Below are 27,166 nucleotides of genomic sequence, written 5' to 3'. Positions count from 1 at the left end.
AGTGTGTCAAGCCGTAGGGGCTACCTGGGAAATGCAGTCCTTTGTTGTCTGGTCAAGGGCTGGCGGAGGCGGGGCGAGGGGGTGGACTCCTGTCCGTCACGAGCGCAGGGCGGGGCTCGAGGGCCAGGCGCTCTCCCCACGGTCCTGCCCGGCCGGAAGTGAAGGCGCGGGTTTGGCCGAGGGCTCCTGAGAGGGTGAGGCGCGCGGAAACACCTGCGCCGAGAGTTGGTGGGGCGGGTGGGGGACGCCGCGGTTTGGGTGGTTCGAGGGAAGCCCCTTGGGGCTGAACAGGCTTTTAGCCGAGCGGTACACAGGGGAACACCTGGGAAACGGGAGAAGGGGGCGGGTACGTGTTGCGGGGTGGTGGTGGTGGGAAGCCCGACGTCCCAAGGTTTCCAGGGAGCGAGATGGGCGGGTGGCGGGTATGTCAGGACGCTGTGTATTTTGAGAGCGGGCAGGGCAGGTGGTGGAGCGCAGTTTGTGATGAGAGCTGGGGCAACTGAGAGGCCGCAGGCAGAGAGGGAGGATATGAGGGAGGGAGAGAGGTGACGTGGGGGAGAGATAGATATGGTGGACGCGAAAGGAAACCCCAGGTAGCTGCGTGGGAGCGAGGAGCGAGGGTGGGCCTGGTTTTATGCAGTCCCTCCTATCCGGCTTCCCTGTTGTTCGCAGCCCCTGCCCGTATGGCAGCAGTAGTCCTAGGGGCAGACACCATGGGCCCCGAGCGTATCTTCCCCAATCAGACTGAGGACCTGGGACCGCATCAGGGCCCCACAGAAGGCACCGGGGACTGGAGCAGTGAGCCCGAGGAAGAGCAGGAGGAGGCTGGGGCAGGCCCAGCCGACTACTCCTACCAGCCCCTGAACCAAGATCCAGAACAAGAGGAGGTGGAGCTGGCGCCGGTGGGAGACACCGAGGACACAGTTGCTGACATCCAGGACCGCATCCAGGTATGGCTGGCCAGGGACTGTTCCCGAGGCCGCCAAGGCTGGAACCCCCGAAAGGTTGGGGGCACAGCTGGTTTTTCCTCTCTCCTGACTGTGCAGGCTCTGGGCCTTCATTTGCCAGACCCCCCATTAGAGAGTGAGGATGAAGAGGAGGAGGGAGCCACAGCGCTGGGCAACCATAGCTCCATTCCCATGGACCCAGGTAAGATATCCTTTCATCCTTGAAGCATGATAAAGCAGACTGGTCCAATCTAGGGTAGGGAGGTTCCAGAGGAACACTTATTTCTAAAAGAGGAGACTTCATCTGGAAGATCCGTGCAGATTTCAGAATGCAGGTGAGATGTTGGCCTGATAGACCCAAGTGTGTGGGCAGGCGTACTGGGCAGTAACCACAACGAAGAGCAGAGCCCATCTGCCCGAGGGAGCTCTGGGTTAATTTTAGGAATGGGAAGGGGTGCTGCCCCCTAATTGGCCCCTGGCTGTCCTCTCAGAACACGTGGAGCTGGTGAAGAGGACAATGGCTGCCGTGAGCCTGCCTGCGCCCGGGGTTCCTGCGTGGGCTCAGGAGATCTCTGATGCCCAGTGGGAAGACATGGTCCAAAAAGCTCTCCAGGCCCGGCAGGCATCCCCTGCCTGGAAGTGAAGGCCGCCGCGAGAGGCACATATTCCACGTTCCAAGCTGGAGCCAGTGATGGGACTGAACACATCCTCTTTCTCCTTCGCCTCCCTCTCCACATCAGCGCAGATGAGACTTCTCAGAGACCCACTTTATTCAATGCTGTACATATGGGGATGTTGGCCCAAGCCCCACCGACCTTGGCCTGTAGTACTCTGTGGAGAATAAAGCACCCTATGTACACAGCCAGAACCCACACTGCCTTGGCCCTGGAGCCTGGGCCCGGCCCTCCTCTGGCCCCAGCCCCTCCGAGAGCACCTGCCCTGCATCAGCACGAACAAGGAAATAAATAGGTGTTGGGGAGCCTTGCGGGGGGCACTGCTCCCTGCTTCTTCCTGTCTAGCTTTGGGAACCTGGTGCACAGGAGAGCAGTCAGTCCCAGGGTGGTCCCTTCCATGTTTGTGATCCCTGGGCTGCTGCTCACCCGGAGGGTGCAGGGTAGGATGTTGGTCCATCCGGGCTCTCAAATTCATTTTCTCTTGGCCTCCCTTGTCAGGGTCAGGCAGGGGATGAGAGGACATAATAACACCACCTCATTAGCCTGTGTACTGGTGGGGCTGGGGGCTTCTTTGTGCTGCTGCTGCTGCTGAGGGTTAGCTCCCCCCCAGCTACTCCAGGGGCTGACGGAGTTGGACATGACTTTGGTGAGAATCATCTCCTGCAGCTCCCTAGAAGCCTCTGTAGTTGGGAGTGGGGAAGAGATAGCTGGAGTTCCAGTGGGGATGGAGGGATGAGGAGGAGCATATGTGTTCCTAGATATGTCTCAGAGCAGCTTGGATAGCTGTGGGGTAGGAGCAGGAGGGGGCACGGCATCCCCAGTTGTCTGAGCGACAGCGGCAGCGCTCAGCCAGTCTGAACTAGCCACGGGGAGACGCAGACACATTCTGGGGACAGGAGGGAGTACGCTGCATGTCCCTGCTTCAAGTGCCTACTTCCTTCTCTCAGATAGCTAGAGAGGTGCTGCCGGGCCCCAGGTCAGCCAGTGGGGAGTGAAAGGTGGAGGGCCAAAGCAGCGTCCCAGGGCTGGGTGGCATGATGAGGGGGGTCAGAGTGCCTCCTGGCTGGCAGTTAGGAACTCCTCTGCCCGCTTGTGTGCCTCCAGCGCCTTGATGGTATACACATCCTGCGGCAGCTCCGACTTCCTCCGGAGCAGCACTTTGTCCTTCTTGATGTCCTTGAGCATCTGTGTGTGGGCAGGGAGGAGGCAGGGCATGGTGACCAGTCCCACTGCTTCCGTTTCGTCAGCCCCCTCCCCAACCACTTATTTGGGAAGCAGAGTAACAGTAAGGGGAGGACATCTTCCATCCAGATGGCTGCACTGGCTGGGGCTGGACTAGGCTGAAGCCAGGAGCTCTGAATTCTCTAGGACTTTCCCATGTGTGTGGGTGGTTTAACCTGGTACCCACTGCGCCCGCCCTGCCTCCCCAAATTGCCCAACGCCAGTCCAGGGTCTTCTACCTGCACGGCCTCGGTCTCCACCGTCCTCTTGAGAAGCTGGATGTCCTCTGCCGTGGGGGTCTCCGTCTCCATGGAGTACACAGGGGGCAGTGGCGGAGGAGCTCGGAACATGGGATACTGCGAGGGAGAGGAGGCAGACAGGCAGTGAGAGGTGCCCCTCAGGTGCCTGCTTCTCCAGCTGCAGTTGGGGCCCTCACTGCTCCATGGGTGGAAAGGCCTCACCTGGGGATTAAGCCGGGCTAGTTCCTCGATCTTCTGCCACATTTCCTCTCTTTCCTTCATTCGGAACCGACCCCTGAAGGAGCACAAGAAGGTTGGAGTTGGACTTGAAAGCGGCAGAGGAGTGGCGGTGGAAGGGGAAAACAAATGCCAGGGCAGGGGGCACTCACTTCTGCTTTTCTGCCTTGTATTGTTGTGTGCAGTCATCAAACAGCTTCTGATTCATTTCCATAAACAACTTCAGGGCATTGTAGATGAGGCCATGGATTGTCCTGCCACCAGGGACAAAGATGGGATACAGGAACCACAGCCTGTCCTTGGTCTCCACCCAAATGGCTGTCTCCTAAGTGTTTCTGCTCTTTTTTTTTTTTTTTCCATTTAGTAAATGTTGCCACTTCACAAACCCCTGACCAATGGAAGCAGCTAGCTCTGGTTTACCCTGTGACTTGAAACACCTGTCTACCCTACACAACAACTTGGCCTCACAGGGTGAAGTCAGAGAACCCCCATTCTGCCGTTTGGTGTCCTGGCCACAGCTCATTTCAAGTACCATCAGTAATGCAGTGGACATCAGTCCTGCTTGCTGGGTCCCCAGGAGGGACACATGCCACGCTAGTTTGTTTTTTTTTGGTTTTTTTTTGTTTGTTTGTTTTTATCTTTAGAGGTTTCAAAACCAGCCCACTGCCCCCTACCCTGTCCCATGCCAGTGTCTTACTTGTTCCAATGGCTCTTGGAATTCCTGTAGAGTGCAGGGAACATGATGGGGAGGACTCGGGCAGCATTATCACTGATGAGGCTCATGATGTACTCATTGTTCCAGTAATAGAGGGCACGCTCTGCCACCTGGTGGGCAGAAGTGGAACTCAAGTGTGGCTGCTGTGGGCCGTGCCTTGCCACGTTCTGGGAAGCAGTGCTTGGGCCAGGATGGGTTGGGAGGGCTTACCTGGAAGTGGGGGCTAGAGACACATTTGGCAAGCTGGCGGAAAAGAGGCTCCATCACTTTACTGAATTCCGAAGGCTCGATGACATCCAGGATCTCCTCTAGCTCATTCAGGAACATCACTTCCTTGGGGCTGTGAGTCTTGGGCCAAAACTTGAGGAGTCCCACAATCACCTGTGAGAAGAGGTGCTCAGCCATGTCAACATCCTGGCCAGCCAGCCCTTCTGCCTTCCCTTCACTTCTGCTGGTGGACACAGCAAGGGTGACTTGAGCTAACTGCTCCTGTGGCTCTGCCTTAGAGTTATTTCCTGGGGGTACACAGGGCCCCCCCCGCACCCCCCCCCGGCCCTTTATGACACCTGTCAGGTTGGAGGCCTGCTGTGAGCAGACTAGCAAGGAATGCTTAGGACCCCCGGGGCCTAGACAAGGAGTTACCGGCTCAGTCAGACTGCTCTCCTTCTCCAAGAATTGTACCACACAGTATGCCAGCTGCAAAAGGCATAAGGAAAGAGGTCAGGTGCAAGCCTCAGAGGGGTCAATGACAGAAACAAGATCCCAGCCCAGAAAGGGAGCAGGCTAAAGAGAATTAGCCCCTTGCTCGCTGTGCCACCCTGCACCACCACCACCGTCTTTTTTTTCCCCCTAATGTCCCAGGTGAGGAGCTCACCTGAGGGTGGTAGACACTCAGGGACTTGACCTTGTGGAGGGGCAGCAGGACACGGATGAGGAACATCTTGTGCTCTTCCTTCAGGGGCAGGGCAAAGCCATTGATGATGCTGCAAGACAGGAGATTGGTAAGGCCCCTAGTTCAGGGTGCCGTCTGCATCTCCCCTAGGCTGCCCTGCCATTTACCTGCCCAGGATCTCCAAGAGCTCAGCAATCCCGTTGTGATGCTCCGTCTCATAGATGAACCTGAAGAAAGAGCTCCCTTGAGAGGTGCCCCATGTCGGGCTGCTGGCCCTCCATCCCCGGGTCCTGCAATATCACCCCACTACAGCACGGGCAAGCTCTTCTCCCGAGTTGAACACCTGTGCTCACCTGTAGAAGATGTGGTTGATCTGTCTACGGATGTAAGCCCGGAGACCCAAAAACTTGCCGTAGATGCGATGCAAGATGGTCTTGAGGAAGTCCCGCTCTCGAGGATCCTCACTGTCAAACAGGTCTAGGAGCTGAGAGGGAGAGGGCAAAAGGACAGCAATGGAGGCAGTAGCCAGGGAGGCTGGCTGCTGGGATGACGGGGTTCTTGGGGAAAGGAAATGGGAACATGTCCCTGGAAAACAGGATGTTTACTATCCAGTGGTAGTGAGGTCCATATACTCACTCCACTGGGAAGACTGGTGCTTTTTGTTCAATCTCTTAAAGAGCAGGTTTCTTAAGCCTCCCCACTGCCACCCCTCCTAGTGGTATTGCATCAACATAGCATGGGCATTGGGGCCTGAAGCAGCTGTGACTCAGGGCTGGGCTCCAGCAAGGTGTGAGGGTAAGAGAATGGGGCAGCGGGGCGGGGCGGACTTCCAGGGACTCACAGCAAGGACAAACTTCTGGTCGATGTACTTCTTGGCTATATTTGGCTGGAAATCAGGTGATTCGAGGAAGCGAAGGAAGAATTCATACACAAGCTGCAGAGACAGAACAGCAACCCCCTGAGCAGGAGTTCCCCCAGGGGGGTACTGCCCTTGCTGCAGGGCTTCGGGGTGCCCCGTGCCCCAAGCTGGGCCCCTCACTCCCATATGGTACCTGGAGGTGTGGCCAGGCAGCTTCCAGAGTGGGCTCATCTTCCTCCGGGTCGAATTCGGCCCCTGTGGGATTCGAGGAAGGTGGCAGCGTCCTGAAGAGGTTCACTGAAAACTGAAGCCGGGAAGGGGGGCAGGAGGAAGCCAGGTGAGAGCTCCACCCTCCATCAGGGTCTCAGGGGTACGCTCCCCACCTCTGGGCTATTCCCTGGCACCCACCATGGTGACAGCCTCAGGGTAGATGGCCTCAGTGACCACGTCACGGCTGTGAGTGATGTATTCCACCATCTCATTGAGACCTGCCCGCTTCACCTCCTTGAACTTGAGGTCGCTGAGTGGGTCTGACACGAAGTCGAAGAGGACACAGCACTGGCGTAGCTTCTGGATAAACAGCTCCTCCCGCTCCTGGGTGGGCGAATCTGAGGGACCAACCCCCAGTCAGCTTCTGCTCCCTGGAACTTCCCTACCATGCCCAACTAACCTCCCAGGCCTTTCCTTTACTCCAGCATGCTACCTGGCAGCCATGGGCCCACTTTCTCTAGCACTATCTCCCCCATGTATCTCCAGGACCTCTGTGCCACTGATGCCCAGCCGCCCTGTAGGCCCAGGCCACCCTCCGGTACCTTTGAGGGCTGGAAGCTTCTGCAGCTCCCGGTTCTTGCTGAGGTTGAAGCGGGAGGAGCTCTGCCGTCGCTCCTTCTTCACAATCTGGGGTCCCCCTGAGTACTTGATCTTGCTGAGTTGTGTCGGGGGTGGTGTGCTGTTGCTGGGGCGCTTGTTGGAGGATGGCGGCTGCGACTGAGGTTGGGGCTGTGGCTGTGGCTGCGCCTGGGCCTAGTCACAGAGGGACTCTGTCTGAGTGCACTCCCCAGAACATGCCTCCCACCAAGGAGGAGGGGGTCTGGGCCACCCCAGCCTCTCTACATCCGCCTCCTGTGCTGAAGGAGGTAAGGCCAAGGTCATCCTAGGAAGGAGGTAGTCTGCCACTGCCTGAGAATAGGCAGTCCTGAGCAGGCCAGGCTGACCAATGGGTCAACAGCAGCAGAAGTTAGGGAAGTGAGAGCCTTCCCAGGGCAGTGGTGGGGTTACAGGCACAGATGGAGAAGAAGTCAAGGAACCTTCTGAGTTAGTGACACATTGGCATCCGACTGGATCTGGGAGGCTGCAGGGTACACGAGGCATACACAGCTCAAAGTTCATTAAGCCCTGTCCCTGAGACAGCAGAAGCTGGGACCTCCTTCAACCACATTGCAAAATAAGAAACACCCATGTGTCTCAATAATTTGCCAGAAATTCAGTGGAGTCAAAATTCCATATCTTAAAATAGGTTTGTGCACAAATAAGTTATTCTTTATTAAAAAAAAAAAAAAGTTGAAAAGCACAGAGAAACAAAGAGAAAGAATCTTCCATCTGTTGGTTTGTTCTCCAAATACTACAATAGCCAGAGCTGGGCCAGGTTGTGAAGCCAGGAACCTGGAACTCCAGCCAAGTCTCCTACATGGGTGGCTGGACCATCTTCCCCTGCTTTCCCAAGTGCATCAGCAGGAAGTCAGATTGGAACTGAAGCAACTGGAACACCCCCAGTGGTGCGCATATGGGAGTGAACCAATGGATGGGAGCTCTTGGTCCCTCTTTCTACTTCTATTTTTTGTTAGTTTTTTCTTTCTACTTCCCAAATAAATAAATGTATATTAATGAACATTTTGTAATATAAGTGATCACAAATGGTTCAACTGTGAAAAAATGTTTATATTGTTATAGTAACTTACCCAAAGTTGAGAAGATGAGGAAATACCTATATGAAGATATAAGAATGCTGAGACTATAATTTTCCACAGTAGAAAGTCAAAAGCATCTAAATTTAAAAAAAAGAGAGAAAAGAAAAGGCCCAAGACCCGGTGTGATAGCATAGCGGCTCAAGTCCTTGCTTCTCATGCACTGGGATCCCATACGGATACCGGTTGTAGTCCTGGTGGCCCCACTTCCCATCCAGCTCCCTGCTTGTGGCCTGGGAAAGCAGTCAAGGATGGCCCAAGGCCTTGGGACCCTGCACCCGTGTGGGAGACCTGGAAGAGGCTCCGGGTTCCTGGCTTCAGATCAGCTTCAGCCATTGAGGCCACTTGGGGACTATATTATCGCACAGAGGATCTTCTTCTCTGTATAGCTGCCTTTCCAATAAAAATAAAATTTAAAAAAAAAAAAAGTGTATTTTAAAGAAAGAAGCAGTGGGAGACTCTGGATAAGTCCAAGGTGGCCCTGGGAGGAGCGAGCTCAGAGTTGGGATGCTAAGAGAGCAGGCTGGGCCAGGGGCTGCACCCAGGGCCCTCACAAGCCCTTTTGACTTTCTGACTGATAAACACAGCAGCATGTTGAAAAAAAAATTAAAGCAAAACCACATGTTGATGGAAAACTGCTTCCTATGCTAAGTCACAAAAGGACAATACCAAACTATATGCAAAACAAGTTCACCCACAGCAAAACACAGGCACAAACCACAAGACCTGGGTTCAGAAAAGGCACATGAGCAAGCCACCTTGGAGCTCCCTGCAGTGAAACTGCAAATGCCTCCTCACCCCCACCCAAATATCTAAATTTCCTACCAGCTGACATTTCTTTTATAATGGGAGAAATAAATACACTCAACTTTTTTCTTCTTTTCAATAACTGCTTGAATGCCAGAGTGACAGAGAGACAGATCCTCCACCCACTGGTCCACTCCCCAGTTGTCTACAACAGCTATGGCTGGGAAAGGGTGAAAACAGGAGCTAGCATGTTGGGCAGCAGCTCCAACCAGCACAAGCTGGAATGGGGGCAGACCAGACCAGGCAAGGCTACAGCACCCAGCAGCAAATGCCAAGGATGAGATGGGCCATGCCAGACTGGGCCACCAGCACATGAGAGACCAGGGCAGGGGGACGAGACTGGTAGTGGAGATGTGGAGACTCCACTGCTAGGCCACCACTAACGCTGGCAAGCATGAGAGCTGGAATTGGGGGCAGACCAGGTTAGGCAAGGCTATAACACCTGTTGGCCCACGTGTGAAACGGGTTAGGGAGAGAGCCAGGCTGGGGTAGTTGATTGTATCCACAGGTTCAGGCATGAGCCAGAATAAGAGCAGGTGGGTTGGACTTTGCCACAGCATCAGCTGGCAAGTGCTAGGACTGGGGGCAAGTCCTGTCAAGCTAGACTGCAGAATCACCTGGAGAGTGTAAGATTGGGGGAGGGGACTAAATCCAGTGGGGAGGTTGTAGTTCCTCTATGATGGGCTGCAGCTCCAACTGGTGAGCAAGGGAACTGGGATTGGAGGTGGGCCTGACTGGACAGGTGGTGGCACCTGTAAGCATGAGCGTGTGCTGGAGGATGGAGTCGGTTGGGTTGAGTCAGGCTACAATGCCTAATGATGTATATGAGACCTGAATGGGATGCGAGGCAGACCAGTCTACTGTACATGCTGGCAGGCACAGGAACCAGAGCTGGGGACCAGTATAGTGCAGATTATTGGGGGTCGCACTGACTGGGCTGCAGCTCCAGCTGTGGTACGTGAAGGCCAAGCATGTGTTGAGCAGGGGTGGGCTGGGCCGCAGCACCCATTGGTTTGCTGAGGATGGAAGGCACAACAAATTGATCAACTACCCTAATAAGGATTGAGAGCAAATTTCTGGGCCAATGGAGACTCGGAGGTGAACTATGACAACCAATCAACATCGAAAGGATTTCCCCATCCTTGGAGCAGCGGTATCAGCATCCTCTCAGAACTATGGAAAACACATGAACAAAACCTTCAGAGAATGCTCCATAATGGGGAACCTGGGATGACACCGGAGAGCAGTTCCCCACCCCCAGTAATATGGCAGTTGGGAGGCTGGGTGTGGTTTCTCTTTTTGTATTGCTCCCCCTCACCCATATGCGGGAAGAAGAAAATGTGTAAACAAAAAGTCTCACCCACTATCTCCTGATCCTTGACCCTTCCCACCCCGATCAACTATGTAAATATCATCAATTATAAAATTTAAAAAAATTTTTTTTAAAAAAGGAGCCAGGAATTCCATCCTGGTGTCCCACTTCTGGTAGCTGTCACTTGCTGCGTTTTCAGGTGCGTTACCAAGAAAATGGATCAGAGGCCAGGTAGCTGGCACTCTGAATGGGCACTCGGGGAGGAGTGCAGCTGTCTCAGGCAGTGGTTTCACTTGCTGTACACAATGCCCACCCCAAAGCAGCTAATTTTAAAAAGTTATTTCTGGATGTCAGAGCTCCCTACTGGGAGAGAGGACAGAGACTGTGCCACAGCCCAGCTCTTGCCCAAATCACAGACTGCCACAGGACCAGGAGAGTGAGGCTAGGTCCTCTAGTGGGAACCCCAACATCACAGGACAAGCCGACCCTCCTGTCTGCCTAACTGCTGCCAAGCCCCCTTCAGCTTTTTTTTTTAAGATTTATTTATTTATTGCAAAGTCAGATATACAGAGAGGAGGAGAGACAGAGAGAAATATCTTCTGTCCGATGATTCACCAAGTGACCACAATGGCCAGTGCTATGCCGATCCAAAGCCAGGAGCCAGGAACTTCCTCCAGATCTCCCACGAGGGTGCAGGGTCCCAAGGCTTTGGGCTGTCCCCGACTGCTTTCCCAGGCCACAAGCAGGAAGCTGGATGGGAAGTGGGGCTGTTGGGATTAGAACCAGTGCCCATATGGGATCCCAGCATGTTCAAGGCAAGAACTTTAGCTGCTAGGCCACTGCGCTGGGTCCCCTCCAACTCTTAACAGAAGAATGGGAGTTTGAAATCCTCTGGCTGGGGGGAAGGAAGGACAGATATGTCCTGCTTTGCATACACTGAACTTTTCAAAGAAACAGTTCTGTGGAGCCCATGGCCCACCTAGGGCTGAGAGACTGGGACAAGAACATGGGGTCCAGCCCACACAGGCGCCTGTGGATTTAGCATGGCTCGTTGTCACCAGGGCCTTCTTGCTGCCTGAAATCACTGACCCCATACATGGACATGACAGGCAGAATGCAAGAGAGAGAGCGAGAGCAATGTCACACACCACCAAGGGGATCTTAGTACTAAGCACCCTAGGCGCTGACATCTCTCTTCCTACACACAGGTGAGTCCCACCTCGGGACTGAGGAGAAAGGGGTGCATGCAAGCTCAACACCCCATCTGCAGTACCTTCCTCCCACCCCCGAGTCTGTTACCCTGCCTTAGAAACAACCATGGAGCTTAGGGCTCCTGTGTCAGGCTGCTTGGGCTCAGAGCTGGCCTGGCCATTTAGTAACTGAGCAACCTACAAAACCTCTGCTAGCTCATCTGTAAAATGGGATGTCAACAATACCAAACTGCCAGAACAGTAATAAGGACTGAACTGACTGATACATAACACAAGACAAGCATTTAAGGGGCCAGCATTGCGACAGGTTAAGCCGCTATATGTGGCACTAGCATTACATATCAGAGCATGGTTCAAATCCCAGCTGATCCACTTCAAATCTCGCTCCCTGTTACTTGTGCCTGGGAAGGCAGCGGAAGATGGCCAAAGACTTGGGCCCCTAATGCTAATGTAGGAGACACCTGGATGGAGTTTCAGGCTTCTGGCTTTGGTCTTGTCCTGTCAGGCCATCATCTGGCAAATGAACAGCAGAATATTCTCTCTCTGTTTCGCAGCCTTTTCTGCCTTTTAAATAAAAGTCTTGGACTGGCAAGGTGGCTTAAGCCTCTGCCTGTGGCACCAGCATCCCATATGGACTCTGGTTTGAGTCCTGGCAGTTTCTGATCCAGTTTCATAATAATAGCTTGGGAAAGGGCCCAGCGCCATGGCATAGTGATTAAGGTCCTTGCCTTGCCCGCACCGGGATCCCATACGAGTGCCGGTTCTAATCTCGGCAGCCCCACTTTCCATCCAGTTCCCTGCCTGTGGCCTGGGGAAGAAGTTGAGGATGGCCCAAAGCTTTGGGACCCTGCACCCGCGTGGGAGACCCGGAAGAGGCTCCTGGCTTCGGATTGGCTCAGCTCCAGCTGTTGCGGCCACGTGGGGAGTGAATCATCGGAAGGAAGATCTTCATCTATGTCTCTCCTCTCTGTATATATGCCTTTCCAATAGAAATAAAATGATGGCTCAAGTGTTTGGTCCCCTGTACCTGTGTGGGAGACCTAAAAGAAGCTCCTGGCTCCCGACTATGGATCAGCCCCGCCCTGGCCTTTGCAGCCACTTGGGGAATGAGCCAAAGGATGGAAGAGGTCTTGTTGCTCTCTGTTTTTTCTTCTATCTCTGTAACTCTGACTTTCAAATAAAAATACATAAATCTTTTTTTTAAATAAACAAGTCTTAATGAAAAAATTTTATGAGATCTAATATTTCTATACCTTGATTTTAGGAATACAGTCTAGAAATTCTATGCTATCACATCTCAAGTGTTTCCTTTTTAACTTTTTTGTTTAAGATTTATTTATTCTGAAAGAGTTACAGAGAAGAAAAGGAGAAAGAGATCGTCCATCTGCTGGTTCACTCACCAGATGGTCACACTGGCCAACCATGGGCTAGGCTGAAGTAAGCAGCCAAGAGCTTTATCCAGGTCTTCCATGTGGGTGGCAGGGGTTAAAACACTTGGGCTCTCCTCCACTGGTTTTCCCACCCCATTAGCAGGTGTTGAATTGAAAGTGGAACAGCTGGATACAAACCAGTGCCCATAGGGGTTACCAGGGTTACCGCAGATAGTTTTACTCATGTGCCAAACCTCTTTTACTTTTTTTAAAATATTGTTTTTAATATATTCACCTGAGTCACATATAGACAGGTAGAGATGTCTTACACTGGCTGATTTACTTTCCAAACACCTGCCTCATCCTGAGGGGCATCCACAGGAAGGAGCATTCTCCTCAGAAAGGGAAGAGCATGGGCTCAATATTCTCTGCTAGCAAGGAAGGGGTTGGACTAACGTAGTGGTTTCCGAATCATTCTCCAAGCAAGGTACTGGGGTACACACAGTTGCATGGCTTTAAAAACCACACTAGGGCCCCGCGCGGTGGCTTAGCAGCTAAAGTCCTCTCCTTGAACACACCAGGATCCCATATAGGTGCCGGTACTAATCCCAGTGGCCCCGCTTCCCATCCAGCTCCTTGCTTGTGGTCTGGGGAAGAAGTTGAGGATGGCCAAAGCCTTGAGACCCTACACCCATATGAGAGACTCGGAAGAAGTCCCTGGCTCCTGGCTTCAGATCAATGCAGCTCTGACCGTTGTGGCCACCTGAGGAGTGAATCATCAGACAGAAGATCTCTCTCTCTCTCTCTTTCCTCCTATCTGTATATCTGCCTTTCCAATAAAAAAAAATTAATAAATCTTTTAAACAACACCGGATCTTAGCCAAACGGCTGAGAAGTGATGTGGCTTTAAAAACTAACCAACTGGGCTCAGCGCCATGGCCTAGCATCTAAAGTCCTCACCTTCAACACGCCGGGATCCCATATGGGCGCTGGTTCTAATCCCTGCAGCTCTACTTCCCATCCACTTCCCTGCTTGTGGCCTGGGAAAGCAGTCAAGGATGGCCCCAAGCCTTGGGACCCTGCACCCGTATGGGAGACCCAGAAAGAAGTTCCTGGCTCCTGCCTTCGGACTGGCACAGCACCAGCTGTTGTGGCCACATGGGGAGTGAATCATCAGACAGAAGGTCTTCTCTATCTCTCCTCCTCTCTATATATCTGACTTTGTAATAAAAAAATAAATAAAATCTTTTTTAAAAAAAGAACTAACCAACCAATGTTCAAAAAGCCATGTAACAGGGTCTAGTGCTGTGCAGTAGGTTAAGTTCAAGTCCTGGCTGCTGTTTCTGACCTAGCTCCCTGCTCATGCACCTAGGAAGGCAGCAGAAGACGGCCCACGTGCTTGTGCCCCTGCACTCACATGGGAGACCTGGATAGAGCTCCTGGCTCCGACTTCGGTGGCTTGGCCCAGACCTGGCTATTGTCATAGCTATTGCTATATGACCCGGGCATATAGGCAGAGAACCAGCAGATGGAAGTTATTTCTTTCTGTCACTCACAAAAACTTCAGCCGCTAACTTTTCCACTCACCTTGGTAGGAGGTAAGAGGCAAATAAATTCCCTGGACAATGTTCTGTAGCCATCTCAGCAGTGGCAGACATGGACTAAATACAATCTGGCCATGTACTCTCCTCCACTCCCTACTCTGTCCTGCCCAGTCGCCCTTCTCCATTCATCTGAAATCCCAACAGGATCCGCACTCTGAGAAGCCCTCCTGGATTCAGGCATCAGTGACTGGGTGACATTCAGAACACATGTGCTCTGCTTATTCTCAGGAGAGCCCGGAAACAAGCCTGCTCTGAACTAAGCCATTCCTAACTAACCCATATTCAAATATGCAGAGAGAAACAGAAGCACTACAGAAAATGTAAGATGAAACATATGGGCAGGAGGGAACAAAGATTAATGTTGCATCTTTTGCACAATGAAATAAGTGGCCTACTAAATAAAGATCATTGTACTTTAAGATTTTTGAAATCACTAGGCATTCTCTCCCAGAGTGACATGTGAAATTCTATCTAGCCATGCTAAAGTCTTTCCTTCTTTTACTTACTCACTAAGCACCAGGTTAGACAATGAAGTCTAAAAGGTGACAAAGGATGGGTGTTTGGCCTAGTGGTTAAGATGTTGGTTAAGATGTCTACATTCCAGGCCCGGCGAGTGGTTAAGTCCTCGCCTTGCACGCCCGGGATCCCATATGGGCGCCGGTTCTAATCCTAGCAGCCCCGCTTCCCTTCCAGCTCCCTGCCTGTGGCCTGGGAAAGCAGTCGAGGACGGCCCAAAGCTTTGGGACCCTGCACCCGCGTGGGAGACCAGGAAGAGGCTCCTGGCTTCGGATCGGCATAGTATCAGCCGTTGCGCTCACTTGGGGAGTGAATCATCGGACGGAAGATCTTCCTCTCTGTCTCTCCTCTCTGTATATCCGCCTTTCCAATAAAAAAATAATAAAAATAAATCTTTAAAAGATGTCTACATTCCATGCTTCCATACCTGAGTTCAGAACCCTGCTCTAGTTCCTAACACCCACCAGCTTCTAGCTAACGCAGACCCTGGGAAGCAGCAGGGAATGGCTCAACTGATTGGTCCCTGTCAACCATATAGAGAGCCTCCAGATGAAGTCCTGGCTTTGTTAGCATTTGAGAAATGAACCAGTAAGAGGAGATCCCTGTCTGTCTGTATTGGTGCCTCTCAAATAAAATAAAATGTGATTAAGACATTATGTCCAAACTCACAGTCCATCGGGCAGGGACAGACAAAAAAGCAGCTAACAGGGCTCGGAGTGGTAGCCTATATGGGATCCCAGTGTGTTTAAGGCCTTACATACACTGGGATCCCATATAGGTACCAGTTCTAATCCCAGTGGCCCCACTTCCCTTCCAGCTCCCTGCTTGTGTGCTAGGAAAGCAGTTGAGGATGGCCCAAAGCTTTGAGACCCTGCACCCTTATGGGAGACCCGGAAGAAGCTCTGGGCTCCTAGCTTTGGATTGGCACAGCTACAGTTATTGCAGCTGCTTGGGAAGTGAATCAACAGAAGGACGATCTTACTCTCTGTATACCTGACTTTGTGATAAAAATAAAATAAATCTTAATTTTTTAAAAAGATTTATTTTTATTATTTTCTTATTGGAAAGGCGGATATACAGAGAGGAGAGACAGAGAGGAAGATCTTCCGTCTGATGATTCACTCCCCAAGTGAGCGCAACGGCCAATACTATGCCTATCCGAAGCCAAGAGCCTCTTCCGGGTCTCCCACGCGGGTGCAGGTTCCCAAAGCTTTGGGCCGTCCTCGACTGCTTTCCCGGGCCACAGGCAGGGAGCTGGAAGGGAAGCGGGGCTGCTGGGATTAGAACCGGCGCCCATATGGGATCCCGGGCGTGCAAGGCGAGGACCTTAACCACTGTGCCACCACGCCGGGCCCATAAATCTTAAATTTTTTTAAAAAAGCAGCTAAAAGTAAGGGGAAATGCAAGGAGAGATAGGGGTATGTGGTGGGTCACAAAGGATTACGGAAACACAGAAGACTGAGCTGCAAATCCTGCCTAGAAAAAATTAAGGAAAATACTTCTTTTTTTATTACTTATTATTTTAAAGATTTATTTTTTAATTGGAAAGGCAGATGTAGAGAGACAGAGAGACAGAGAGGAAGAAATTCCGTCTGATGATTCACTCCCCAAGTGACCATAACGGCTGGTGCTGCGCTGATCCGAAGAAAGGAGCCAGGAACCTCTTCCGGGTCTCCCACGAGGGTGCAGGGTCCCAAGGCTTTGGGCCGTCCTCAACTTCTTCCCCAGGCCACAAGCAGGGAGCTGGATGGGAAGTGGAGCTGCCGGGATTAGAAGTGGCGCTCATATGGGATCCCGGCGCATTCAAGGCGAGTACCTTAACCATTACGCTATCGCACCAGGCCTAATTTATTTACTTTTATTACAAAGTCAGATATACAGAGAGGAGGTGAGACAGAGAGGAAGATCTTCCGTCTGATGATTCACTCTCTAAATGACCAACACTGCACCAATCCAAAACCAGGAGCCAGGAACCTCCTCCAGGTCTCCCATATGGGTCCAGGGTCCCGAGGCCATATGGGCCATCCTTGACTGCTTTCCCAGGCCACAAGCAGGGAGGTGGATGGGAAGTGGAGTTGCCAGGATTAGAACCGGTGTCCATTTGGGATCCTGACGCATTCAAGGTGAGGACTTTAGCTACTAGGCCATCGCGCCGGGCCCGGAATATATTTCTAAAGAGGGGACTTTTTTGATTTGATTCTTAGAGGAGAAACCGACATTAAGAGGGAAACAAAGCGAGAGAAAGGAGAGGTATAAAGTACTCCAGGCCAATAGCCACATTTCTGATTCATAAAAGGCCTGTTGAGTGAGAAGATGGTAAGTTCAGTGGGACAAGAAGCTAAGGTAGGTACAAGAAGAGTAAGATGAGGTGGCTTAGAAGGGCAGAAGGTACCACACCAAGTTTAGGTGTTAACTGACAAGCAGCGAGATGCCAAGATGTGGTTTCTATTATTTTTAATGTATTTTTTATTTAAAAAACAGATCATAGAGATCTTGCATCCACTGGTTCACACCCCAGAGAAACAGCTGGGACCAGGTCAGGCTGAAGCCAGTGGAACTCAGACAAGGCCTGCTATGGGGATGGCAGGGCCCCAGGCACTCGAGTCACAGTCACCTGTGGCTTCTCAGGATGCAACATTAGCAGGAAACTGGAATCAAGATCTGGAACCAGAACGTGAACCTGGGCACTCCTATCACAGGATGTGGGAGTCTCAAGCCAAGTCCTCCCCACTGCACCACACGTTCACCCCGCCAACGGTAGAAGACTGAGAAGTCCAAGAAGATTTTTAGGTTCTGAACTCTGGCCTTAGGGAGGGCCTGCTAAAGTGGGGGAGATTGGGATTAACTTCTCTGAGTGCCTTTGCTCCCAACGCTTGGGATGGGGCACAGCTCTAGGAGTTCATGGCATTAAAGGATTTGCTCAGACAGACTGGAAAGACTGACCTGTGCAGTCAGGTCACCGTGTGTCTCACCTGCTCTCCCAAAGCATCCCTCCACTCTGCAACTATCTTCTAGAATGTGAGAGCCAGTGCATCCCATCCCCATGGCTGTAAGAGAGGCTCAGGGTTGCATTCCAGTTCTGTCACTCACTGGCTGAGGAAAAGCTCAATTTTCCATCTCTGAGGCTCAGTTTCTTCTGTGAAATGGGGAAGACAATAATAGAACATCCCCGGGGAAGAGCTGTGAAGGTTAACTGAGCCACACCGTGGCATGCAGAGTCCTTCGGGCGCTGCCTGGGCTGGGATGCAGTGTACGGGGTTCAACAGGGCCCACCCCCTCAAAATTCACATCCACTGACAGTCTGTGAATGCGTCCTTGGGCCCAGCGCTGTGTTACAGTGAGTAAAGCCACTACCTCTAGAACCGGCATCCCGCAGTCCCGACTGCTCTGTTTGAAATCCAACTCCCTGCTAATGCACCTGGGAAAGCAGCAGAGCATGATCCAAGTTTTAGGGTTCAGCTTGGCCTAACTTCAGTCATTGAAGCCATTTTCAGAGTGAATCAGCAGAGGGAAGATCTTTATCTCTTTGTCTCTCCCTCCCTCTCTCTGTCTTTCAAACATATAAATGAATAAATCTTTTTTCAAAAAAGTTTTGTTTATTTTTATTGGAGAGGCAGATATACAGAGAGACAGAGAGGAAGATCTTCCATCCACTGTTTCACTCCCCAAGTAGCTGCAATGAAGCTGAGCCAATTCTAAGCCAATTCTAAGCCAGGAGCCAGAAGCCTCCTCCTGAACTCTCACATGGGTACAGGATCCTAAAGCTTTAGGCCATCCTCAATTGCTTTCCCAGGCCACAAGCAGGGAGCTGACTGGGAAGTGGGCTGGCAGGGCACAAACCAGCACCCATATGGGATCCCAGTGCATGCAAGGTGAGGACTTTAGCCACTAAGCTACTTCGCCAGGCCCAAATGAATAAACCCTTTAAAAGAAAAAGTGACCTTCTTTGGAAACATGGCTTTGCAGATGTAACCAAACCAAAATGAGGTCACACTGGATTAGGGGGAGCCCTAAATCCATTTACCACAGATGTCCTTATAACAGGGAAGTTTGGACGAGGACAAGGCCACAGTAGAGAAGCCATGTGATGACAGAGGTGGAGCCTGGGTTGGTGTAGCCACAAGCCACGGCGCACTAAGGGCTGCGAGAGCCACCAGAAGCCGGGAGTGGAGTCAGATTGTTCCTGGGAACCTGCGAAGGGCCAGCACCTCAACTATGTTGAGAGGACAGACTTCTGCCGTGCCACGCTGCTCAGCTCGGGATGTGGCAGTGCTGCCCCAGCAAAGGCTGCACACGGAATGAACTTGGCTGAGAGCACACCAAAGCCTAGACTCAAAAAAGCCAAAGGGAAGGACTGGTGCCAAGCAGCTTTAGAAGTCTTAGTAGGCGGAGCCCTGGTGCTTCCAGCACGCCTGCCGACCCTGATGTGGGTATGATGCCAGGTCAGAGAGAGCAAATCCTGTGGCTGTCTCAGCCCCGTGAGCCCTGGGTGGTGTTTTAGGACACAGCCCGGGGTAAACTCAACATGCTCCCTTCCCCATCAGATCTGTCTAGAAATCACAGTGAAGAAATTATAGCATTTGGCCTCAGCATACTCCATTCATTCATTAACTCATGTGAAAGGTGCAGGAACACATTCAGAGACATACAGCCAGCCAGCCAGACAGACAGTAGTCTCCAATGCACTGATTCACTCCCCACATGCTAACAGCCAGGCAGGCCAATCCAAAGCCAGGAGCCAAGAACTGTGTGGGACACCCACATGGGTGGCAGGGTCCCAAACACTTGCAGCCATCGTTTGCTGCATCCCAAGTGCATGTGAGCAGGAACGGGCCATCTGAGCCAGGACTGGAACCCTGGCACATCGTCATGGGCTATGGGCATCCAGAGCAACAGCTAAACCACTGCACCCCAACACCCACTCAGCATACTTCTTAATCTGTTCTCACCTCAAATTTCCTCTCTATGAAATACAACAGTTCTAGACACTGAAGTCCCTACCAGATTTAATTTAAAGTTGGTTCAGTTGTTTATTCACTCATCCACTTATATCCTCATTCATGCATTCAAATGCTGGGTGCTGGGGTTAGTGTGGTGGCATAGCATGCTAGTCCTCCACCTGTGACACAAGCACAAATGGATGCCTCCAGTTCAAGTCTCAGCTGCTCAACTTCCAACCCAGTTCCCTGCTCACGACCTGGGAAAGCCGCAGAAGATGGCCCAGAGCCTTGGGACCCTGTATCCACATTGGAGATACAAAGGAAGCTCCTGGCTCCCAGTTATGCATAAGCCCAGCTTCAAGTAAAATAAATACATCTTCCAGTGCTGGGTGTCCCCAGCTGTGCCAGGCTCTTCAACAACAGGTGTGTCCATGGCACCCTCTGGTGTACATGAAGACTGGGCCTGTGGCGGGCTGGGCTAGACTGGGCTGGACCACAACACCATCGGTTCATGTGAGAGATCGAGCTGGGGGTTGAGCTAACCAGGCAGCCACATCCATCAATATGTGCCTTGGCTGGTGCAAATGATAGAATAAACCTGACCCTACGCTGACTAGCACATGCAAAAGTCAAGTCTGAGGTCAGCCCATGCAAGGTTCCTTGGCAGACTCCCCAACTATATGGCTGAACTCAAACTTGGGCCACAGGGAAAAATCTCAGGATGTGGTCCAACCTTAGAGTGCATGTATCAGGACCAGGTGCTGCTGTCTGTGCAGTGGACAGTGTGCCCAGATGCACATGGGGGACATGACAGCCTGTTCATCTAGGCCAACAGGGGACGTCAACAGCAGAGGACGTCAGTGGATGGAAAGTAGGGTAGGTTGGACCATGCTCATGGCCCAGCTTTGCAGCATGTTCCTGGGCCTGAAGATGCACTGAGCTAGGCTTGGTCAGCTAACAGACCTTGGAAAGATTTTCTCAACCTTGCTGCAATGAAGTAAATTACATCTCAAAACTATCAAAACCACTAAAGTAACACCCTTGGTACACTCTTCCCCACATCAGGATCTCTAAGGTATTAGCAAAGGACTGTCCCCTATCCCCAAGTGCCAATGTAGTTTGTCAGCAAGGAGTGGCCCCCTCCCCTTCACCCACTGTGGACTAGGAAAAAGAAAACTGAAAGATATGTCCTACCCACCTTCTTCCATACCTCCACCCTCCCTTCCCTAATCCGAGACCCTTATGGGCATACATCCTTCCCAACTATGTAAACAACAATAAAAATAAACAAAACAGGAGCCTCACAGAACTTCCATATTTACAAGCAGTTGACTCGTTAGTTGTGGTTAAGTGTTTCCCCCGCCCTGGTCACCAGGAGGGCAATTCACAAGAACCCTAACCCCAGCCAGGGGATGTGGGTAAATGGCTGAAGAATGCAGTTTTCAGGAGCTGACATGCAATCTGGCACTGCGGTGCAGCACACAAAGCCACTACTTGTGACCTTGGCATCCAATGTGGGTGCTGGTTTGAGTCTGAGCTGCTCCATTTCTGATCCAGCTATTGTGACTGGGAAAGTAGTGGAAGATGACCCAAGTGCTTGTGCCTTTGTATCCATGTGGGAGACCCAGATGGAGTCTGGCTCCTAGCTATTGTGGTCATTTGGAGACTGAACCAGCAGATGGAAGATTTGTCTCTATCTAGCTTTCCCTCTCTCTGTGTAACTTTGTATTTCAGCTAAATAAATAAATATTAAGGAAAAAAAAGACGGCAGGAGAAAGACCGTTCATCATCCAAAGCGTCCCCGAGAGCGCTGGCCAGGTCCAGGGATGTACCCTGGACCCACTCTGCTCCCTCTGCTCTCTGCTGACAGACCGTTTATTGCTTTATAACCCGAGACTGCTGAGCTGCACTGACCTCTGTTCGGGGCTCTCCAGACATGCTCCTACTCCATGGGGCATCCAGCCCTGTCTAACTCCAAGACATCAGCCACTCCCAACCCCTGCTTCACCTGTCACCCCACTGGGGACCTGGGGACCTTCCCCCAGGCCCCCTGACTGCTCCACACTCAAAGTCACTAGACACAGAAAAGCCTTGTGCTGGACTCCGGGCATCTTCTCTGGTACATACCAGGCAGAGGGAATGCTCTCAGGATACAGAGATTCCCGTTCCCTCCCGTCTCAGTGACTTTTGGCCCCTTGGGATCAGCCCACTGGACACCAGGAGGCCACTGCCTCTGGCGCCCATTCCTCCGTTCCTTACCTCCTCGGCGTTCTCGCTGCCACCATCCTTGCCCGAGGTGCTGGGCTTGGCGGTGCCTTTGGCAATCTTAGGGGGCTCCTGAAGACAGAAGATGGGAGAGGGTGAGCGGATGCTGGAGTGGGGAAAGGAGAGGTTGGTCTAGACCACTCAAGTCTATGTTATGATTATCCTCTATCCAACCAACTCCATCAGTTACTCTTCAAGTAAGTGACCTGGGGCCCGGCGCAGTGGCGCAGTAGTTAAGGTCCTCGCCTTGCACGCCCGGGATCCCATATGGGCGCCGGTTCTAATCCCAGCAGCCCCACTTCCCATCCAGCTCCCTGCCTGTGGCCCGGGAAAGCAGTCGAGGATAGCCCAAAGCTTTGGGACCCTGCACCCGTGTGGGATACCCGGAGGAAGAGGCTCCTGGCTTCGGACCGGCATAGCATCGGCCGCTGCACTCACTTGGGGAGTGAATCATCGGACGGAAGATCCTCCTCTCTGTCTCTCCTCTCTGTATATCTGCCTTTCCAATAAAAATAAAATAAATCTTTAAAAAAAAGTATGTGACCTGGCATCTGGTCCTGGGTTGGGAGAGGGGCAGCCACAGGAGGCAGCTCTCAGTTCCTCTAAGGAGGTGAGCTCCCACTTGGGAAGTCCTCCCTGAGCCCTGTAACCTAAGCATGCCCTCATTCTTTGATCTGCCAACACACCAGGGCGCTACATGCATGAGTTAGACCTGGGATGCCTTCTAGTGAGCTAAGAACCAAGGCAAGGAGGCTCAGGGAGCGAAATGTGCAGTGGGCTCCTGGATGAGGGGGTCAGAGAGGGGGCTTTCCCGGACAGATGGAGAAGCATTTTCTGGACATGGCAAATGGCACCACCCAGCACAAAGTTGTTGCTGCTGCTGTTTCCTCAGCAGAGTCCAGAGGTGCTAACAGGTATTGGGAATGTCAAGAGCACCTGCTTGGCAGCTCTGGGAACAGGAATAGGGCACAGCCCTGAAGGGTTGCAAGGAGCTAGCGTGCATCTGAAGTCTCCCATGGGGGAGCCTGGCAGCTGGCTCCAGTGTCTCTTCCTATGCTTTCAGGCCAAAAAAAGCAATTGCGTCAGGACGGGAAGGGGAAAGTGCAAGAGAAACTCGGGAGTTTGGGGCTGACTGCAGGCTCAACATAGATCATCCACATGCGGCAGCAGTGGCAGTCACCACAGCCTGTAAGAACTCCCAGCCAATGGACAGGATGGCATGGCCCTCCCCAGGCCATCCTAGAGGGCTTGGATCTGCACTTGGGAGGGAACAAATCCTAGTCGTCATCTTTTTTTTTTTTTTAAGATTTACTTTATTTTTATTGGAAAGTCAGATATACAGAGAGGAGGAGAGACAGAGAGGAAGATCTTCCATCTATTGATTCATTCCCCAAGCATCCTCAACGGCCACAATCTGAAGCCAGGAGCCCAGAGCCTCCTCTGGGTCTTCCATGTAAGTGCAGGGTCCCAAGGCTTTGGGCCATCCTTGATTACTTTCCCAGACCACAAGTAAGGCCTCTAAGATTAGAATTGGCACCCATATGGGATCCTGGCGCATGCAAGGCAAGGACTTTAGCCGCCAGGCTGCCGCACTGGGCCCAAATCCTAGTCTTACAGGAAAACTCCATCCACACTGGGAGCAGAGTAGAAAGCCAAGTCGTTCCCGCCACCTCACACACATACCCAAACAACAGCTGCAGGAACTGGGATAGCTAACAAAGAGAGGGAGGAGTCCTTTGTGGTGGGAGCTACACCAATAAAACCCAGGGCTGCCAAAGGTGCACCCAGGGCCGGCACGGGCAATAAGCTGAAATCTCTGGAAGATGAGCTGAGGCTCCCAACTAGGTAGAAGAACCTGCTGTCCAGGGAAGCTCAAAGTGCCCAGGGGTCTAGCCTGGAAGTCACTCCCACTCTGAGACTCTGCAATGCCACCATCGCCAAACGTCTAGAGCAAGAAGTGCTCCAGTCAAGCGATTGTGACTATGGGGGCAAAAAGAATCCAGGGAGCAGAGAGCTCTGTGTGGGCTGCAGTGGGGAAGGCAAGGAGGAGGCTGGGTGCGCAGGAGCTCCCCGCAGCACACAAGGCTTGGAGGACAGAAGCTGCTTCTCTGGGCTCAGCGCTCTCTCACTGCCTGCTGGCCACACTGGCTTCGTCAGTAGCCCCAGGTGTGAGGTGGACAGAAAAAGAAGGCGGGGGAAAGGGGAGCAGCAGGCAGACGGGACACACAGCTGCACACACTATGGACACGGACTCCTCCACCCCCCCACCGCCCCCGTGGTTGAGGTTGCTCCCTTTTCCCAATAGGTCTCCTCACTCTAGCTCATCGACAGCTGCCTGGGTCTCCCGTGCGCCCCTCCGCCCACCCTGTGGCACTCGGCACAGTGCCTCAGACGTCTCTTCCAGGAAGGGTGCCTGAGACACAGCCCGCTGCTGGGTGTGTGGGTGTGAGTGGGCCTGGGGAAGCGCGCTCCTGTGAAACAGGTGAACTGCACACGCGCCAGACCCACCCAGCAACCCTGCGCAGTTCCACGATACCCAGCTTTGCGGCCAGCCCTGTGTTTCAGGCCCAACTCCTGTAAGCTGGGCCATTGCCGGCCAGATAACTAGCCTGTGTGACCTCAGTTTCCCCTAGCTGGGAAAGGATGCCATCACAGTGCCCATTCCTGGGATATGAATGTTGGCCAGTGTCAATACTACTGTTATGAACACAAGAAAGAAAAGTGGGAGGGAGCAGGGGCGTGCCTGTGTAGGAAATACACAAGATAAGCCCAGAGCCAGAATAGGAGAGAACGGGAAGAATAGAAAACCCAGCACCTGTCCACTAAGCACCTACAATGGTGACATCAAACCAACATGAGGTTCAGGGGATGGAAAGTTAACTTCCACTGCAGACATGGCCAGAAGCTTCTAAATGGTTTACAGAGTATTTTACAAACCCCAGAGGAGGGACTAGAGCTCACTCCTAGAGGAGGGCTCAGGGGACAGGAGGGGACAGGAGGGCTCAGGAGGGGCACCAGCAGATAACAGGAAGGAGAACAGGTGAAAGCCACCCCTCTATCCATCTGCATTCGCTCTGTGCCCCCACAGCATCCAGGCAAACCTCAGGCACACTGTCACCCCACTTCCGTCATCCCTGCCCCCTCGACCCAGAAATGGCTGACTGACCGCTGAAACAGATATCTACAGGGAAGTGGGGTGCTCCCATCCTTCCAACACCCCCGTCACACCTGTGGTCCCAGCAACCTTGAGACTTTCTCTCCTCAGTCTCCTAGTTGGGCCAAGGCTTCCTGCTAACAGGCATCATGTGGCCCATCAGACTAGAAACCACAGATGGCTGGGGACCTCCTGAGCCTGTGTGTGCCCCATCCATCCACAGCTCAAGTGTCCCACCCCCTTGGCAAGCCCACACCCCTGAGGACAGAGCTTGTGCAGGGGGCATGCAACCCTGTCCCACTCATATCCCCAGGAGGCACCAGAACCAAAGCTGCCTGGCAAACACCTAGCAGCCCCGAGAGGAAGAGTTGGATTGAGAAGGCCAGAGGCTGGCAAATGAGAGCAATACACCTCTGGGCTCATGAAAACAGGGACCAGAACCCCAGGCCAGCATCAACCTCCCCTACACACACACAGACATCCACCACCACCAGGGGCCAGCCCCAGGAGAGCAAGAAGCTGGGGGAGGTTGGAACTGGTATCCTAGCATCCTCCGTGTGAGTGTGTACCTCCAAGGAACCACACCTCTGAATCAGACCTCCAGGGTAGGGGAAACCGGGATGGCAAGGAACGGCTTAACTCAGAGCCCCAGCCTGCAGAAGGAGGAGAAACAATCTGACAGGGAGGCCACACTCCCAATGTGAAGACAGCAGGCCCAGAAAGGGCTGGAAGCCAGCAAGAGTGCCCAAAAAAGGGGGGGAAATGCAAAGATTTTCTGAGGATTAGGAAAAAAATGGGAGTGCTGGACGCTGGGAGCCTATGACGCCTGTCCGGAGGGTTTGGGACACAAGAGGTTTTCAGGTTTGATGCGTTCAAGGTGCTCACTGGGCCTCCAGTAGGCTGTATGTGACCTTGGACAAGTCTCTTCCCCCTGGCTGGGGCTTCAGTCCCCTCCTCTGTCCCACAAAGGGTTGCACAGCCGGAGCTGGGGGGAGGGGAGGAAAGGGGGGCGCCCTACCAGCACCAGCGTTCTGAGGTTCCAGCGACAGAAGCACAGGCTCAGCCCAGGCTTACAAGTTTGTGCGCGGAGCACAAGCTAGAGGGAGGGGTGCAGGCCAGCGACGGGGAAAGGGGTGTGGGGAGGGGGACAGGGAAAGCTGCCCTCTTGTAGGTCAGGGGGCTTGGCGCGCAGGGAGAAGGGGTGGTAGGTAGGGGAGTGTGGAGAGCCCAGGGAAGGGGGCTGCGCAGGGCGGGGGGGAGGGGGCAGTTCTGGAAGGAGGTGCTGTCTCTGCTGGGAGGAGAGGGGGAAGCTGTCCCAAATCCGCGGGGGGAATTGGGGCGGGGAGGGGGAGTCCTGGAGGAGGGGGAGCGCAGGGGAGTGACCAACGAGTAGGGCCGATTTGGAGGGGGTGGGAGGAGCGAGGAAGGGAGGCTGGGAGGTGTACGTCGTGGGGGGAATCTGTCGGGATAAGGTGAAGGGGGCTGGGGAGAGCTGTCCCAGCTGCGGCGTAGGCTGGGGGTGCTGCCAGCCGCCAAGGCGGAGGGCTGGCTCCGGGAGTCCTGCGGAGGCCGGACGGGAGGGTCAGTGCTGGGCTGTCCCGGGCCTGCCTCAGGCCCCTCCCCAGAGCTCCGCGCAGGCCCCGAGGCGGAGGCGCGAGGACCAGGGCCAGGCTCACCTTCTCCTTCTTCAGTTTATAGGGCATCTCGGCCCGTGCGGACCCAGCCCGGCTCCTGCGGCCCCGCTCCGGCTCCGGCTTTGCTCGGCCGCACTCGGCCCGCTCGGCGTCTCTCCGCCACCGCCTGCGCGCTGCGCCCGGGTCGAGCAGTCTCCGAGCCTCCAATTGGCCCGAACTCTTAGAAACCTGCCTGACAACCAGGCGCCGCCTCCTCCGATTGGCCATTGGAGCCAAGCGGCTTCCTTTTTTTCTCATTGGAAAGAAATAGTACAAACCGCCAGGGTTCGGCTCCTACCATTGGTTGGCGAAAGAAGTCCCGCCCTAAAGTGGGTTGAGCTTAGGCGGAGGAGGCGGGGTTAAAGGGAGACCCAAGCCTGGATGGGACTGCGCTCCGGCGTCTGGCGTGCGTCGGGCCTCGGCCATTCCCCGCGGCCCTGGGCGCTGTGTCCTGCACTTGCACCGGGGTCCTCATGCACGCCCCGACGCTGCCACGCCGTCCCGTTGGAGAAGCCTGGCAGGGTTGGGACGTGGGTGAAATGAGAATCCCTGATTAGGTAGAGGGT

General features: G+C 53.3%; 2 protein-coding genes across 8 annotated transcripts; one reads left to right on the top strand and one right to left on the bottom strand.

Moving 5' to 3' along the window:
• Positions 1-91: 91 nt before the first annotated feature.
• MEA1 (male-enhanced antigen 1) lies at positions 92-1,808 on the top strand. 2 transcript variants are annotated; one of them, XM_040983410.1, is made up of 4 exons: positions 92-194; positions 673-950; positions 1,047-1,149; positions 1,439-1,808. In XM_040983410.1, exons 2-4 carry the CDS (start codon positions 684-686, stop codon positions 1,588-1,590), a joined length of 522 nt encoding a protein of 173 aa, XP_040839344.1. In that variant the 5' UTR covers positions 92-194; positions 673-683; the 3' UTR covers positions 1,591-1,808. The 2 variants fall into 2 exon arrangements, with proteins under 2 accessions (XP_040839344.1, XP_040839345.1); XM_040983411.1 differs by lacking the exon at positions 92-194 and adding an exon at positions 219-306.
• PPP2R5D (protein phosphatase 2 regulatory subunit B'delta) lies at positions 1,700-26,779 on the bottom strand. Of its 6 annotated transcripts, XM_040983402.1 has the most exons (17): positions 26,604-26,711; positions 23,629-23,631; positions 21,768-21,845; positions 6,597-6,789; positions 6,193-6,392; positions 5,978-6,088; positions 5,767-5,859; positions 5,279-5,409; positions 5,093-5,152; positions 4,908-5,016; positions 4,676-4,729; positions 4,244-4,414; positions 4,016-4,143; positions 3,471-3,572; positions 3,304-3,376; positions 3,082-3,198; positions 1,700-2,806 (listed from the first exon to the last, which is right to left on the bottom strand). In XM_040983402.1, the coding sequence occupies exons 1-17, from the start codon at positions 26,628-26,630 to the stop codon at positions 2,669-2,671; spliced, it is 1,788 nt and encodes a 595-aa protein (XP_040839336.1). In that variant the 5' UTR covers positions 26,631-26,711; the 3' UTR covers positions 1,700-2,668. The 6 variants fall into 6 exon arrangements, with proteins under 6 accessions (XP_040839336.1, XP_040839335.1, XP_040839334.1 ...); XM_040983401.1 differs by lacking the exon at positions 23,629-23,631 and having other exon boundaries at positions 26,604-26,779; XM_040983400.1 differs by lacking the exon at positions 23,629-23,631 and having other exon boundaries at positions 6,597-6,807; positions 26,604-26,738.
• Positions 26,780-27,166: the final 387 nt, after the last annotated feature.

Source organism: Ochotona curzoniae, unplaced genomic scaffold (genome assembly GCF_017591425.1).
Source record: "Ochotona curzoniae isolate NIBS_2020 unplaced genomic scaffold, NIBS_Ocur_1.0 contig_3819, whole genome shotgun sequence".
In the NCBI taxonomy this organism is placed as follows: domain Eukaryota; kingdom Metazoa; phylum Chordata; class Mammalia; order Lagomorpha; family Ochotonidae; genus Ochotona; species Ochotona curzoniae.
This window is presented reverse-complemented; position numbering and strand designations above follow the sequence as displayed.